The following is a 17,184-nucleotide window of genomic DNA, read 5'->3' on the forward strand; positions in this document are numbered from 1 at the left end:
AATATGGAGAAATGTATAGCAAATGTGAAATGATATTACACACCCAATCGACCCGCCACCCAAATATGCCCAACACACCCCCTCCACCCTCCTACCTCCCCCCGAACACCAGTGTCCAAAGATGCTCATTGTCAGTGGGCAGACCCTATTGCAAGCCCCCTCTCCGGGTATCAGGGGCACCCCTGCCTGTGGAGCGCAGGTTCCTCCCAGATCTACGTTGGGGGCTGCCCTGGACGGAACTTGCAACGGATGATGTCTCTGCCTGCTCACGTCCATGCATGTCCCTAAGGGTTTGTGTGAGCTCAGTGTGCACACGGCGCACAGCGGCAAGTTCACCACATACGTCTTTGGACGTCGCATGCAGTTCCCCCCTCAGGCTCTCGGTGCTTCTCTCCATTTGTCCCCTCAGGCTCTCGGTGCTTCTCTCCATTTGTCCCCTCAGGCCCTCGGTGCTTCCCTCCATTTGTGCCCTTAGTGTCTCGGTACTTCGCTCCATTTCTGCCCTAAGTGTCTCAGTAGATGTTTCAATGGCTGCCTTAGAACCCCCACATTCAGCAGCATGCTCCTTGAGGAGCGTGGCCAGTTGCTGCTGTTGCACAATCATCTGCTCGAGGGACTGTTGCCTCTGCTGGGCCATGCCCATTTGCGGTGGTGTCACAGAGGGGCTGATCACCTCATGTTGCCTTGCCACAGGCCTTGTGGGGGTTGGCCAGTCGTCGTCTTGTGGGTGCCCCTGCGTGGTTTCCTCATGGTGTACGGGATGAAACAAACAGGGGGATTGAGACAGGTCATGGATGGGTCCTACATCGACAGCACCGTTTTCTGTGTCGGAGCATGCTGGCATGAAAGCAGTGTCACCTATGGTGCTGCTGCCACCAGAAGCAGTGCCTTCTGTGGCATCCATTGGGGGGACCTGTGGTGCTGCTGTTGTGGACATGCTGGCTGCTGGGGTGCCTGTTGAAGTCCCCTCCAGTGTGCTGCCACTTGATTTGTGCTGCTGCCGTGTCTTGATCCGTGCAGCTGAGGTGGAGGGTCTTTGGCCGTTGGTCTTGGCCCTCTTTGCAGGTGTGCTGGTAGGGGTGTCCTGAAGCTCGTCGTTTGAATCGGACCCTGTGGTGGAGTAAAGGAGGGCGAGCGTTATTTATGGGTCTGTGGAAATTGGAATGGCAATGTATCACATGCATTGGGGTGGTACCTGAGGGTGATTTGGGTCAGGGCCTTGGAGGTGGTCTCATTTTTGTGTGGATTGAGGATGCAGTTATTTTGCAGCCTGCAGTTAGGGTGTGCATGCTGCACATGTAGAGGGTGTTTTTAGGATTTTTACTTATTTGTGTATTTAATCTGACTTCTGAAGGGCGCTATCATGGCAATGTATGTGGTCGTTCTCCTGGACATGTGTTTCTATTGCACTATGGGGACACATGGTACTTCACATGATTGGACATTGTGGATTTAGCATTGTTTTATTTGGGCCACCTACCTGATTCTTCGGATGTCTGCACTCCTTTCTCCATCCCTCCGACTCCCTCTATGCTCTCCATTCCAATGGTGGAGGCACAGATTTCTTCCCAGGGGGTCAACTTGATGGGTGATTCCGATCCTCCCCCGGTAGCTGTGGCAATGTTTCGGTTGGCAGAAAGTATGCTCCGGACGCGTATCCGCAAGTCGTCCCATCGCTTTCTGCATTGCTGTGGGTTGCGGGGTGCGGTCCCCACCGCACTTACCCGCTGTGCCACCAGGGCCCATATGGCCTTCTTGTTCGCAAGTGCCGTCCTGGTCATTTGCGTCGAGAAGACGACGGCAGCATTGTCCTGGAGGGTCTCTGTGAGCACGGCGAGTTCCTCATGGGAGAAGTGGACCTGCCGCTTGCGATCGCACGCTTTTTTAGCGACTTTTCCCATATTTATTTTTTTGACTGGGGTGGCTAACGGGTTGGGATGTGTCTCAGGGTCGGATTTTTAATGGTTGTGTGGGGATTCTGTTTTATAGGTGTACGGCGTGCTGTTTCCCGTTCCGGCCCCATGTTTTTACTTCCGTTTCCGTATATTTACGGTGACCGTAGTTTGCGCTGACCGCTCATTACGGTGACCGCTAAGATGGGTGGCGGAATTGCACCTAGGGCGGCGTACGACGGCGGTAAGGGGCGTTTTGGGGTCATTTCCGCCATCGCGGACTTTGCACTTCCGCCATGGCGTAATGCTCGTGCCCGATGGGTCATAATTAGCCGCACTTTACTCCATCGTGCAATGGCGGAAACGCTATTTACGCTATGGCGGTCATGTCAGTTACTTTCCGCCAGGGTCGTAATGAGGCCCAATGTATTTTATGGGTAAATTAAAATGTTGCAAGCACATACCATTGAAGTGCCACTTGATGGTAGGGGTTGGGGAAAAAATCAGTATGCTTTTAAAGAACATAATGGACGCTCAGAGGCAGATACCGTGCGCAGAGGCACTTATAACACAGTTGTAAACATACTGCAGAAAAAGTTTTCATACCTCCATTTTGTGGTGATGGGGGCTCATGTGGATGAATGTGGATGCACAAATCTTTTACTGAACTTTCTACTGGACGTGCTTTCGAATGACAGGAGACTTGCAGGCTGAATTTGTGACGTACATATGAAGTGTTGTGCAGAACTGCCAGTGTTAGATGCTAACGTCATGGATGGCATTGGTGGATGCGTGTGTGACTATTTACCCATACCCAATGAGGTAGTGGTGGAAAGAAAATGTGGAAAGGGAAGAAGGACTGCTCCTGCTTTAGTGGGGCGCGGCCCTTGAAGTACTTTGGGAAGCGCATGTGCCACATTCTGCACTTCTCTCCATGCTGGCCAATGGAAATGGGACTGTGGGGATTATCCAATCATGTATTGGTTGTGGTTCACAGGAAGGGGCGGTCATACTGTTGTACATTACTCTGCGTAGTGAGGCTGGCTGACATGGCGAAACGCATTGTGTTGACTTTGTGTGATACCTTTGTGATAGATCTGCACAAGTATGCCCAGGAAAGACACTTTGATGGCAATTTCGGTTTGGAAAGAGTGGACACATTGTGGTGTGCTATCTCTGACTGCAGTTTCGCCATATGCATGCACTTTGCAGAGACTTGGCCACTTTTGCTACTGTCGAGGTTATCGTCATGCACTACGGCGGTATGCACATGGGTTACGTGGCTTGTTTAGGTTTGTTCTGTCGACTGAAGAGGTTGCTGAATGTAGTGAAGAGGCTTTTTCCCACTGCCAAGGTGCTTTCTCATCCATACCACCAAGAAGAGTATGGGACAATGCTCATGGAAGTTGTTCCGAGCCAGAGGTTGGAAGGTGTCTCATCAACAGAAGAATGTATACTTTTTTGTCTGTTCGTGGGATGTTCTGCTGCAACAATGACCTCATTAGTCGTGTAAATGCAGAGTTTTTCCAAGCAAATGGCATTTTGTTGTTGCCCATTGGTAATGCTGTTTTGTTTGCCCATCTACAGGATGCAGTGAGGAGTTTACTGTAACAATGTGAGCACATGAAAACACAAAATCAAATAAAAACCGAAAAAAAGGTGTTTCACTAGAAGCACCTAAAAAAAAAAAAAATCCCCTACCGTGGTTGCAATTTATTCCCCCACGCCTGCACGCAGCACGAAATCCACATCCGGGGATTTTGAGTATGGCCATGGAAATGGGACTGTGCAGGCTAAGGTATGGCGCAATACCGTTACTGGGTGTGGTGTGTACGCAGAGGACTGGTGTACAGAATTGATACTATTACATGGAGAACTCTTCAATGTGGATGCATGTGGAACATTCTAACAGTACCCAATGATGGCATGCTGGAAAGAATGAAGAGGAAAGGGAAGAAGGAATGTTTCTGCTTTATTGTGGCACGGCAATCGCCGTACTTGGGGAAACGCACGTGCCACATAGTACCGTTTTCAGCATGCTACCCATGAGAATTGGACAGTGGGGACTATCGCAACTGAGGGTGTGGTGCACAGGAAGGGCTGTTAATAGTTTTAATAAAGTTATTCACCATAGTGACTACCTCACTCCTAGTCCATAGTCCCCTTTCCTCCATACTTATGGGACATTCCTCCGTCCTGTGGGACGGGACCGGAGCACTTTGTAAAAAGCATCCAAATCTTTCCAAAAATGTCTCCTTCCTCTCTTTTTACGCAGGGAACCGCACATGGCCGTAACCCCGCCTTCCTTAGCTCCTCCCAGCGCATCGCCAATCAGTCCTTTTCTATCGCCTTTAAGCAATAACAGAGGAACCTTATTAGAGGGGACGGCGGGCGGGCGTATGGAGGAAAGGGGACTATGTTCTAGGAGTAAGATAGTCACTACGGTGAGTAACTTTATTATACTCCTACGTCCAATCCCCTTTCCTCCATACTTATGGGAGATTCACAAGCACTCCTCACGGGAATTACGGGTGGATAGAAATTCCTTACTGAAAAAGATTTTTGAGCACAGCCTGGCCAAACTGAGCATCAGCTCTGGAGCTCAGATCCAAACAGTAGTGTTTACAAAAGGCCGATGGAGAGGCCCATGTAGCCCCTTTCACGATGGTCTCCCAGGGGACGTACTTTTGAAAAGCAACCGCAGCTGCTTTGCCCTGTACCAGGTGTGCGTGAACCTCTTTAGGAGGTTGGAGGCCCTGAACAGTGTTAAGACTTCATAATACAAGCAGCAACCGATCTGGAGATAGTTGCTTTGGAGGCCGGTTTTCCCTGCAGATTACCAAAGGTCACCAGTAGTTGAGAAGAATTCCTAAATTCAGATGTTCTGTCCAGATAGAACTTAAGAGCTCTTCTAACATCCAGGCAATGCAAAACCCTTTCGGCTTTCGAAGCCGGGTTTGGGAAGAAGACTGGCAAGGAGATTGACTTATTTAGATGGAAATCCGAGACCACTTTCGGAAGGAAAGAAGGATTCGTCCTCAGGGCAACCTTATCCTTGTGGAAAACCAAGAAGGGATGCTCCACCGACAAAGCCTGGAGCTCACTCACACGTCTTGCCGAAGTCACAGCGACCAAGAAGGACACTTTCCATGAAAGGTGCTTAAGATCTACCATAGCCATTGGTTCGAAGGGCTTATGACACAATGCCATAAGGACCACGTTCAGATCCCATGTCGGATGTGGTTTGCGAACAGGAGGGTAAAGACGCATTAGACCCGCAAAGTGCCTTTTTACCACTGGATTTGATAGTGAAAAAGAGCACTGGACCATGGATAAGTAAGCAGCAACAAGCGAAAGTTAAGTCCTGCATGAGAGGACATGAATGCCCGACTCTGCTAGATTGGAGACAAAGGACAGCACTGTGTCAATTGTAGCCCCCCTGGGGTCCAATTGTTTGGCTAAGCGCCAGTGGCAGAACCGAAGCCATTTGCTCTTGTATTGAGATCTCGTAGAAGGCTTCCTGGCTGCCTGAATAATGCGCAAGTTATCAGCAGACAGGTTGAGATGTTCTAGAGATCTGAACTCAGGCACCATGCCGCCAAGTTGAACGATTGTGGGGAGGGGTGCCACAGCTACCGATCTTTCTGGTGAAGCAGGTCAGGAACCAATGGAAGCCTGATCGGCGCACACACCGACAGATGCTGAAGCTCTGAAAACCAGAACCTGGCCGGCCACTACGGAGCTATGAGCAGAAGAGAACAGTTCACCGTGTTCCTCAGTTTGCAAATTGTCTGATAAATGAGAGGTAGGGGCGGGAAAGCATAGGCCCTCATATTGTGCCAGGGGATCTCGAGAGCATCCCCCAGAGAGGAGGCTCCCAGTCAGTTTCTGGAGGCGTACATAGGAAGTTTATTGTTGGACCACATTGCGAAGCGGTCCACTTCTGGGGTGCCCCAACACTGGAAGATTTGTAAGAGAACCTCCACTTTCAACTCCCACTCGTAGCTGACCATTGTTCATCTGCTGAGGGCATCCGCGGTAACATTCAGCTGGCCCGGGATGTGTGCAGCCACCAGCCAGATGCCATGCTGCACCGCCCATTCCCAAATCTGAATGGCAAGATCCACAAGAGGAGGGGACTTGGTACCCCCTGCTTGTTGATGTAAAACATGGACACCACATTGTCAACCAAGTGGTCCTGAACGCCTTGAGCACAGGAAGATCGCCAAAAGCTCCAGGTGATTTATATGAAGGAACTTGTCTTGGGGCGATCCGAGATCGGAAACTTGAAGAAGATCCAACGTCGCACCGCACCCCAGAAGTAAAGAGTCTGTTGTGACTGTCATCAGCGGAACAGGGTCCTGAAAAGCCGCGCCCACTGACAAATTGCCGAGAGACGACCACCATAAAAGGTCCGCTCTCATGAAAGCTGGAATCGATATCATTTTGGAGTCCGGATCCACAGCTTGACGCCAGGAACTCCGAAAAAAAAGCTATCTACCTCCGCCTCATCTTGAGCCGAGGAAGAGCCAAAACACATGAGGCCCAGAAGCCTCTGGAACCACCAGGCCCACATGCTCCCCGACTGCGCAAAGACCTGACACGTGGCCACCAGATCCTCCATTCTGTCCCCGGTCAGGTATACCCTGCAGTCGATCGTGTTCCAACAAAAAAAACCAGGAAAATCAGGTCCTGAGAGACTGTCATGGAGGATTTCCGCCAGTTCACCGACAGCCCCAGGTGGAACTGGAGCTGGAGGAGAGACTGAAGGTTGCTCGAGGCTTTCAAAGGACAAGGACTGCACAGCAGACAATCGTCCAAATACGGATACAAGTGGACACCCTGAAGCCAAAGAGAGGCTGCGATAACCAACGTCATCTTCGTAAAGACACGCAGTGCCGAGCTGAGGCCAAAAGGGAGCACTTGGAACTGGAAGTGCTCCTCTCCCACAGAAAACCATAGGTATCTCTGATGTCGATTCCAGATCAGAATATGCATGAACGCATCCTGAAGGTCCACCACGCTGAGCCAATCGCCCTTCTGCAAGGAGGACTTTATTTGACAGGGCGTGATCATCTTGAATTTCTCTTGGTGTAGAGAGAGATTGAACTGGGAAAGGTCTAGGATGGTGCGCAGGCCAGCCTGGTTGGATTTGGGCACAGAAAACAGCCGGGAATAGAAGCCCTCCTCTCACTCCCCTAGTGGAACGGTTCCACTGCCCTGAGATCCAGCAACTTTTGAATCTCGGCTCTGAGGGAGGGCGACCCCGACTGCTGGAAAGGAGGATTGATGGGTGGAGTAGGGGGAAGGGGTAAGCGGAAGCCCGCCCGACCGACTGACAAGACCCACCATTCTTCGGTGGTGGTCTGCCATGCCTCCCAATGAGACGCAATGCATCCTCCCACCGGGGTCTCGTTTGAGCAGAGAGAAACTTAATTTAGCTGGTTTTTAGGTGGCAGTGCCACCTGAACCTGAAGAGGAGGCTGAGGAATGGGAGAAAAACCGTCTCCGTTGCTGCCTTTGGTGGGAATTTCCTGATGGGGTATCAACCCTGCTGGATTTTCGGTCCAGAAAACACCTGAAACCAGAGGAAGGCAGAGGCTGCAAGGACGTTCTTTGCGCCCTGAAAAAAAGGCAGTTTCACCAGGACCGACAAGGACTTAGCGGTCTGAGTGCTGTCCTTAGTTTTGGTCAGTTCAACGGCCGTTGTGGAATGAAAAAGCTCCTTGCCATCAAAGGGTAGGTCCAAAACCTTATCCTGCACCTCCTTAGAGAACTTGGTGGCGTGCAGCCAAGCCTGACGAGAGGTGTCCATGCCGAGCATGAGGCAGCAGGCCGAGGTGTCGACATGATGTTCCGTGGCCTCCAGCATGCCCTGCGCCAGGACCCTAGCATCTGACAAACCCCCCCTGAAATATTCTAGCTTTTCGGCGGGGATGTATTACTCAAATTCCGACAGACCTTTCCACATTTTCATATTCGCCCCTGCTAATACCAGTTCTGCGTTCGCTTGACGTAACTGCAGTGCTGACTTAGCGAAAATCCTCCTTCCCAAAGAGTCAAGAAGCTTGTCCTCTTTAGCCAGACTGTAAAGTGGCCGCAGCCACAACCGTGGAGGAGGGGGGCGGACACGATGCTAAAGCCACCTCTTCCGGAGAATGGAGCCTATAACGCACGGCAATCTTCTTGTTGACAAACAGTCCAGACTGTGGTTTTTCCCAAACTTTACGGACCTCGGACAAAACGTCCTTCTGCAAGAACAAGCTGGTACGCTCTGAAGGAGACAAAGTGAATGCCCCGAAAGCACCCCCTCCTGCGGAGTGGGTGCCTCGGGTCCTGTAACATCTAATTAACACATAATGTCTAGCACCCGGTCGTGAAAGGCTCTAACAGAGCGGGGCTGGTCATCGCTATCTTGATCCTCTTGTGCGTCGTCCAGCAGATCCGGATCAGGCAGATTTGCATCAGGCACCACTGTAGATTTGTCCAATGGGGACAATGGAGGCGAGGGAGGAAGAGCCGGGGGAGCTCCAGCCGGTAAAGGCGGCACCGGCGGGATCACAGGTGCCGCAGCTGGGACCGTCGGAACAGGCGTACAAATCTCCCTAAACAAGCTTCGAAAATACTCTTTCCTGGGGTCAGAATGCATTAGTCTTTGAAACTTGCCGAAAAAGACATCCTCCGCCGATGATTTGGGCACGACTGAAGGAGGCCTTTCATGAGCAGAGTAATTCCAGGGATGCAAGGGAAAGGGTTGCCAAGAGGGCCCTTCCCCACTGGTGTCCACATAAATCAGGGGTGCTAATGCCACAGGAAGTGAGACATTGTGCGGTATGGGCATCCGAGCATTCCAGTCATAAACTGGACGAAAAGGATGTGCACAAGGAAAACGATGTTCACCTGAAAACCCACTCCCCACACCTAGGCCAGATGGCGTAGTTGTAAGGGAGGTATCCAAAATGGCCGCCGTAGTCTTGGCGGAAGTGAGCGCCATTTTGTCAGCACCTGAGGAGAACTGCGACACGTGTGGAAGTGAGACAGGGGTCTCCACAGGCGGGTCAGGGGTCTTCATTTTAGCCTTGATACAAGGAACCTCGCCGAACCGGTGCTGTGAGGCCTAGAATGTTTTTGAGACATGCTAATAGCCAAAGAAGCCTTCAACAGAAGGACCTTGGTACTGCCGGTCACTGAGGAATTACGGTCCAAAACCTCCCTCCGTGCCCCTGAACAGTTCTGGTGTCACCGCTTGAACGGGAGCGATGAGGAACACACCTCAACGACAAAACCTTAACAGGCCTCTCAGAACTGTCAGTTACCCTAGCCACCAAACGAGGGGCCTCAGACCCGAGCCCGGTATTTGAAACCCTACCACGGGCCTCAAACTTTTGTTCGGTACTAACAGCCTCAGCAGAGACCTCGGGCGCACCCCAGTGTTTTTACGGGAAGCTCCAATCAGGGAGACCTCGAAGTAAGCTCCGGTACCCGCCGCCACTGTGGAGCTGGGCCAACAAATAGCCCCCACAGGCATGGCCTCGGATAGTAATCCGGTGCCAATAGGCCCCTTACAGAGACCCTCAGAGAAAACTGTGGTACACTTTTTAGGCCTAGAAGGCACCTCAGGGCAAACCCCGGTACTAGAGCTCTTAATGCTCCTCCTGGAGCGGGAAGACCCCGGGAAGGAGTCCCCCCGTCGGGGTGCTCTACAAAGTAAAGAACTCACCGGGCGTTTCTTCTTTTCTTCAATGAAGGTAAGAAAATGCAATTGGGGAGTGCGCTGGAACACCTCCTCCCACCACTCCAAACGACGTTGAAGCTCCCAGACCGAAAGGAATCGCAGTAAAAGCACGAGTCCCACTGGTGGTCCGGACCCAGACACTCTAAACAAAGAGGTTGGGGGTCCGCCCTAGCGAAGCGTCGCTGACAAGAAGAACAAGTAGGAAAATCTAACTGAAACGACAGACAGACTCGCGACCGCTAGCCGAGCAGGAGAGGAGGACACTGGTAGTAAAAATCTTCCGAAGATGCAAGTGCGTCCAGTCCCGAACGAGCGGAGAAAAGGACTGATGGGCGATGCGCTGGGAGGAGCTAAAGAGGGCCGCCACATGCGGTACCCCCTGTAAAAAGAGAGGAAGGAAACTTTTTTAAAAAAAATGTGGATGCTTTTTACAAAGTGCTCCGGTCCCGTCCCACAGGACAGAGGAATATCCCATAAGTATGGAGGAAAGGGGACAGGACGTAGGAGTATCTCCATTACTGTGCGTAGTGAGCAAGGCTGAAATGGTTGCCATTACTTGCAAAGGCAGTGTAGCACAGCAGATTCGGTCCAACATTAATTACAGGGCAAACATATGTGGCCTGCTACTCTGTTCTGAAAAGCTACAAACAGAATGCGGAGCAGCTGTGGGGTGCAGCCTTTTGTAGGGCTGCTGTGGAGAACTTGCACCCGGTAAACAGGTAGTGAGGGGAGTGGTAGTGGTGCCTACTGGGGACAGCACCTAAGCTATTACATTTAGGACTAACTGTTCCACTGTGAGATGCTCCAGTATCTGATCAGGATAAAGCTTCAACAGCGGCCATTGTATGCAACATGGCTCCAGTTTAGAATGGCCCCGCTTTGGCGGTATCCAGTCATTTTTTTGAAACACAAAGTTTCAAATACAAATCTTGAGAATACTTTTTGTAGAAAAGTCATTTTTTGGAAGTGATTTTTTTGAAAAAAAATTCGATCATCATATCGAAATATATCTAAATGAAAAATGATCTAAAATAGGGTTAGGGTTGGGGCTTGGGTTAGTTTAGGGGTTAAATTAGGGTTAGGTTTTGGGCTAGGGTTAGGGTTTAAGTGTTAAAATAGGGTTAGGGTTGGGGCTTGGGTTAGTTTAGGGGTTAAATTAGAACCCCTCCCCCCAAAATACACAAAACTTTTACAAGGGTCAGCACTGGACAGCTCCATGTAACGTTTTAAAGTTACAAAAAAAGCATTGAAATGCTACTTTTAACACGTGAAAGTGCATTTCAATTGAAACCAGTCCATGTTTATTGTCGATGCATTGGTTTCGAACTAAATGCATTTTTGCATGTTAAATATAGCTTGTCAAGCCCCAACATCTTTTTGGAGGAACCTCATCATGACTTGTCACAGTGAAAGATAGTTTAGAGAAAGAATGAATCCTTTTGAGAACTATTCAGGGGAAAATAACTTGTTTGACATATCCAAGTACACGTAACACACCTGGACCTATTTTTGCTGTAATCACTGGTAATGCCTTTACCCTGAACATACTTTTTTGTGATTGTTTGAATATGTTATGCTACTGTCAGTTAAGTGGGAAGGGTTACGGACATTTTGCAATTCTAAGGCCCTCATTATGAGAGGCCTACCAGTAACCACGGCTTACCATTTCTGCCGCCCGATATCTCAGTAATATCGGTATATTACGGGCGGTGGATGAACGTTCAGTTCCCATTCCCATGTAGTCCCGTAGGACTCCACGGGAATGGGAACACTGAAGCACCGGCACCGTTATTAACGGTGCCGGTGCTTCACTGATAAATCTGCCTGTAGTTCACTGCCCTTACTGGCAGACTTGTAGTTTGCCGGTCTGGAACAGGTGCTGGTAATGTTACTGGCACCTTACTTCAGGTCTGGCAAACTTATAATGAGGGATTTTTATTCTTCACATCGGAATAGAGCTTTCTCAAGAAATTAATTGTTTTCATTTTGCTTCCATACATGTTTTAAATTGAATGCCGTTTTAATAAAATGATGCAATACAAACAAGGAGAAAGAAGTTTCGCCTTTTATCAATAATGCAAAAAGTATGACACAACCCAATTTCTCTCTGCTTCCACATCCTGGGTGCAGTCAGAATAGAGCTAAACGTTATGCTCCTCAAAGATATAAGTTCTAACCAAAACAGATTTTCCGTCTTCTTAAAACGTTTATTTCAGGGTTACTTGTTTAGTCAGTAAGGTAGCCTTGCACCTCTGGCAGCATTCCTTCATGCATTGCCCAAGCGAATCGCACACCCACACTTAGTATAGATTGTATCCAGGTGTTACCAAAAAGTGGATGATAACAGAGAATTGATCTATACTGACAAGACCAAATTACACAACGGTTACAGTCCACCTAGGTTGAAAGTAAGCAAATCGGGCCTCTGGGAAAGGAATCCCACTATGGCCAGGAGAGTGGGATAAAGGGCAGAGTGGCTAATGCAGTGCCGTCCGTTCCCCATCCTCCAGGGGTCCCGAGCATATGCTCAAACAAGCATACTTATTCCCATCGGGAGAGCCTCTGTCAGTCTTTGCCCGGCTTGTGTAATGGGCAATAAAGACCACAGGGCATTGATATGAGAAATATTGGACATGTCAGATACAGTGTGTAACTGCTTTGTTTTACACATTAAAATACTCTGTCCAACATGTTTCTATTTCTTTGATCTTTAGGGGACTTGGTGCGTTTGCTTTTTTTGTCTGCTATGTGTTTTACAGTTTTCCTTTCCATTTTACTCTGCCACCTCATCAGTGATGCCAGGTGTGATGTCAAGAGCAGAGCCTGGTTGGGGCGAGGGAGTTATGACTGTTTGGATAACTATAATTAGCGAATCTGAATGATTTGTAGAGTTTGGATTATAACCATAAGGTCAATTGAACATAAGTTTGTTTTCTTGGTTTTCTGTTAATGTTGGTCAATACATATTCAAATCAGAGAATCCTAGCTTCCTTCAAAACAGTTTTTCAGTGGATAAAAATCATAAATAAATTGCTATAGCATAATTTGCAAGATTCTAGAAATGCTTAAAAATCTCCAAAAAATATGTTTCTGCATTTTTGTGTGCATACACAACAATGGATGGAAAGGCGCATTCCATAGTAACACCACATGGAGTTGGGAATTGTGCTGAATTTTCCAGGGGGAGGAACTTGGCAATACTGACCAGACCTATAGCAACATCATGTGTTTTAGGATTTAAATGATATTAACTACTATCACTCAACGTGTTGGTGGTAGATCTCTTTGTTCGGCTGGGGCCTCCCTCTGGAACAGCCTCCCTGAAACATGAGGAGAACCATCTCCGGTTCTGGAAACACCTCAAAACCTTCCTCTTTGCTTCTGCTTTTTCTCCTTCTCTCCCCTGCTGACTTCCTGGCTGATACTGAAATTGCACTGGTTGCCGGGCCACCCTCGGATCTCGGGCCCAGGTCACCTCCCCTGCCAGTTGCACACCTGCACTGCCTCCCTGGCAACCCCCGCACTTGCGGACTGTACTCTGTATCCATACAGTCCCCCTACCAGCACTTATACCTGATGTCTGTACTTACCATTTGCACTTGCCACCAGCTGGCCGTATTTTTTATTTCTTGTTTTATTTATCCTATGTATCCCATGTACTGCACTGTCTCCTCCCCTTTCCCCCGCACTTTTCCCCTTCCCCTTCCCATGCACTTGCGCGATCTGAGTGACACAAGGCCTAGTAAGATCGTTGTCTCTGTCTCCCTCTGTTCCCCTTCCCTTGCCTCGTCGTGCCTTGAAACACTTGTGTATAGGCGCGTTATAAATGCCATATCATATCATAACTCCTCTGTACCCATTCAGTATCTCAGAAGGACGACAGGGTTCGTCAGCATACTCAAGTAACAACCTGTGGCCTGCAGGCTGTAAAATGTTGTTAGGATACAGAAAATAGGACCAAATACCAACCCCCCACACCCATACCTCACCATCAAAAAACTTACCATAATATGGATCCTCTGTCGCATTGAGGCCTGAAGACATCTTTGCATTGCTAGAATTTGCTGTTCTAGAAATGTAACATAAATAAGGATGACATATCATAAAGGTTTAGTTCTATTGAAGAGAAGACATGGTTTAAATGAAATCACGCATTATGAGCGACTCCCATTCATGTTTGGTTTAATCATTACTTATATATTTGAGTTAAGTTACATAATTGTCAAGCTTATGTTTCCCCTTCATTTGAAGATAGTGGATAAAAAGTCCACCACTGGAGAGTGTGTTCACTCATAGCATTTTATTCATAATGTACTTTTCCTCACTGTCTACCTTAAGCAAGGTCGAACAAAGCGCTTCCTCCTGTGCTGCACGAGTTCACAAGCACAAGGGATCTGCAATCATTTTTTAGGGAAGCCCACATAATGCAAATAACACATGCTTATTGTCCCCTTTCCTCCTGATGCTTGTGGCTCAGGTTCATAAGTCAGTGAGTTCCAATAACTACTCATTTGCCCACTGAAGGTAAGCACACTAGTCTGCATTTACTTTGCCCATTAAATTATATATAAAAATGAATAGATATTGGACGTCTTCTTATTTCCCCACTTTAAGGATACCTCCACTCCTCGTGTGAGGGAAGCCGAATCTACAGATCCATCCTCTTTCCTTTGACAGAATAGCTCAATGAAATACTCTTCAGTGTACCCCACTTCAGTCTCAGAGCACTATCTGCACCCCAGGACATATGTTGGAATGCAAAAGGGTGCTTCTTGCAGTACATTACACCCTAGAAACATCCTTAGGTCCTGAAATCACTGGCAGAAGCCACTCTCATATGCCAACATCCTCGAATCAGGATACAATGGGAAATACAAACAGAGCAACTGTCTACAGCTTCAGAAACAAGCAAGGCCTCGCGCGCTGCAAACCCAGCCATTCAAAAGGCATACGCAATGCCCCAGATACTCCTTTATTGGATGTTTTAAGTCGCAAATAGCCAATAAACCTCGGACAATTGGTACCAGGAAGTCAAATATGTCCACAGATTTCACTCTGTGTAAAATATGACTTCCAGTTGTGTTGCCTCACAAGTTTTCCTGAACACGATGGTGGCCTTTTTATTTTCCTTTCACACGTCTCCTAGCTCCTGCCTTTCTGTGGGCACACTGGAATTCTACAAATCCAATGATTACATGTGCTTGCATTTAGTTTCTGAGACAAAAAAAACAGAAGGCATGAGAATTCTACCTGTCTTCATGACCAAACATTGACTCCCACTTTTTGGTTTTGGTCATGGAAGTCATTCGCTTCCACATTTTTAAGGATGGAATTATTGTGTCATCCAAAAAAAAAGCACTGAAGCACGCATGAAAAGGCATAGAATCTGCATGAAAAGGAATAGAATCTATTTGCATAACTGCTCTAAAAGGTTCACATAAGATATGGGGTGTACTTACTATCAACACACACCACTACCAGCATCTTGTGTTTGGTGACCTAGGGACCTCGGTACTACATAAACAAAAATAGAGCTTTTGTGCCATCATTACACAAATTCATAATGTATCTAATGATTAATATAGAAGATGTATACGTGGCCATTTCATGCCGTTTCCCTCTTCAGCTTCTCCTTGTCCCTCACCAACTTATGAGCATGGATATCGGCGAAGGTAAGAGAAATGGGAGACACTATGTGCACAGGATTGACATGCATGAAGATGAAAAAATAAAGCTTACCTAGCCATCTCTAGCGACAGTTCTTTAGCTGGAAGGGGTGAAAAGCACACCATTTTAATATGTGAACTCACCAGTCTGTGTTATTAACTCATGCATTTACACATTAGCTTCTGTACTTATGCACTTTTCTGACAAATGGGTTTATATATTGATTTTTGTGTTATCTAATAAAAACGTACCTAACAAAAACAATATATAGGAATTCACCAGAATGTGATATGTGAGGTTCAGTATTGGTACAGTATTGGTCTTCAGAGTTTGGGGTGTCAAGAGATGCCCAGGGGCACAAGGTTGTGGCAAGAAGTGCTGAAAATGGCTCACCCACCAAACAAGTTTCTCTGAAAACGAATAGCTTTAGTGTGATGGGCACAGGATGTGAAGCATGGAGGCTTCTTCACCAGATAAAGTTTGTGAAGTGTCCATCTTTTCACAGACAGTATCATCTGGGAATCGCCAAGCCACCTGACAGATGTGCCAGCAACAAAAGTTGGCCATGTGGAGGTGCATGCTGGGTGGACAACAAAATAAGAAGGAAGCAGGGAAGAAACACACATCAGGTCCTTCAAGGGCTATATTACATAGATCATTAATCAAGACTGCAGAAATTAGGATGATAATTCCTGAGACATCTAAAAGAGATTGAAATATTTACATGAGGGCAGTTAAGAGAGCTAAATGGCTGTTACTAAAGGTATCAGGTAGCTATGTGATAGGCTCAAGATGTACTCACGCAGACCCTTGCTCACTTATAGTGCCTGGGAGTATATAGTACCAAGTGTATAGTTATACCACAATTAAAACATTACTGCAAAAATGATTCCTTTGAATGAGGATATGGCAATATGAAAGGTTGCAGATGTGATCAACTGCTGTTTTAGGGGGAGGTCTCTACAGGCAAAGATAAAGCTAAAATCAACACGCCTGGTGAAATGAAGTGTAATTCTGCTGGATTGTTCACTCTCACAGGAACTTTGATGCACAGTGATTTTACTTCTTCTAATTGTGGAACACTCAAAAGTACATTTTCAACTGGGGCACAAAGTTACAGGTAGATTATAAGCATTCTTCTGATTTACATTTACTGTTCCTTCAAGATATATAATTTGCTTGTGGGTACCAATAATTGTTTGCTGCTGCAGAGAAAGATTTTTCCTGTGTAATGTGGAATATTCCAAGATGTCCCATTAAACACGTTTTCTAAAAACCTATGGCTTTTTAATCTATATTTTTGGAAACATGTGTGTGTGTGTATCTTTATGGATACTTTCTGTCTTAAGTTATTTGTTGGGAGAACTAAGCCTAAATCTCCTTTCAACAGTCTGAGTCACCCATATACTCTGACTCGGAAGCTATTTGCTAAAATGATATTTCTTGACAAAAATAAATGTTTTCAAGACTTAAATACAAACAAACTCCCAATGGTCTATATATAAGTGGGGTTTTAAAAGGTTGCGATTATCCAATTTTGGCACTGAAACTCAATGCTAAACTGGCAATTTAATTGTTTTCTATCTAAATTCTTTTCTCACTTTTAGTCTTTTTTTATGTTGGAGTGGAGTAGGCAGATGGGTTTAAAATTACATTATTTTAATATTTGTGCAATTGTGTTTACCCTTTTTCTTCTTGTGTAAGTACCACCATATGAATCCAGCAGATATGGCAATGGCGAGTGCTACAACAGATGATGCAATTATCGTCTTCTTCCAGGAGGCAAGAACAACTGGGAATGAGAAACAATACGTTAGAGGCTATTTCCTTAGAAACGTCAATGACTATTTATTGGATTTATATTAACATAGAAATCACGTCAAGGCAGAG

General features: G+C 47.1%; 1 protein-coding gene across 4 annotated transcripts in view; it reads right to left on the reverse strand.

The window, feature by feature from the left end:
• PECAM1 (platelet and endothelial cell adhesion molecule 1) overlaps window positions 1-17,184 on the reverse strand; it is a 1,005,718-nt gene that overhangs the window by 515,144 nt on the left and 473,390 nt on the right. For all 4 annotated transcript variants that reach the window (XM_069654996.1, XM_069654995.1, XM_069654997.1 and 1 more), the window contains exons 9-11: window positions 16,979-17,086; window positions 15,367-15,394; window positions 13,632-13,696 (exon numbers count right to left, since the gene is read on the reverse strand). In XM_069654996.1, the coding sequence (XP_069511097.1) occupies window positions 13,632-13,696; window positions 15,367-15,394; window positions 16,979-17,086 (201 nt within the window). The remainder of the gene's footprint in view (window positions 1-13,631; window positions 13,697-15,366; window positions 15,395-16,978; window positions 17,087-17,184) is intronic.

Source organism: Ambystoma mexicanum, chromosome 3q (assembly GCF_040938575.1).
Source record: "Ambystoma mexicanum isolate Mex_15411 chromosome 3q, UKY_AmexF1_1, whole genome shotgun sequence".
Taxonomy (NCBI): domain Eukaryota; kingdom Metazoa; phylum Chordata; class Amphibia; order Caudata; family Ambystomatidae; genus Ambystoma; species Ambystoma mexicanum.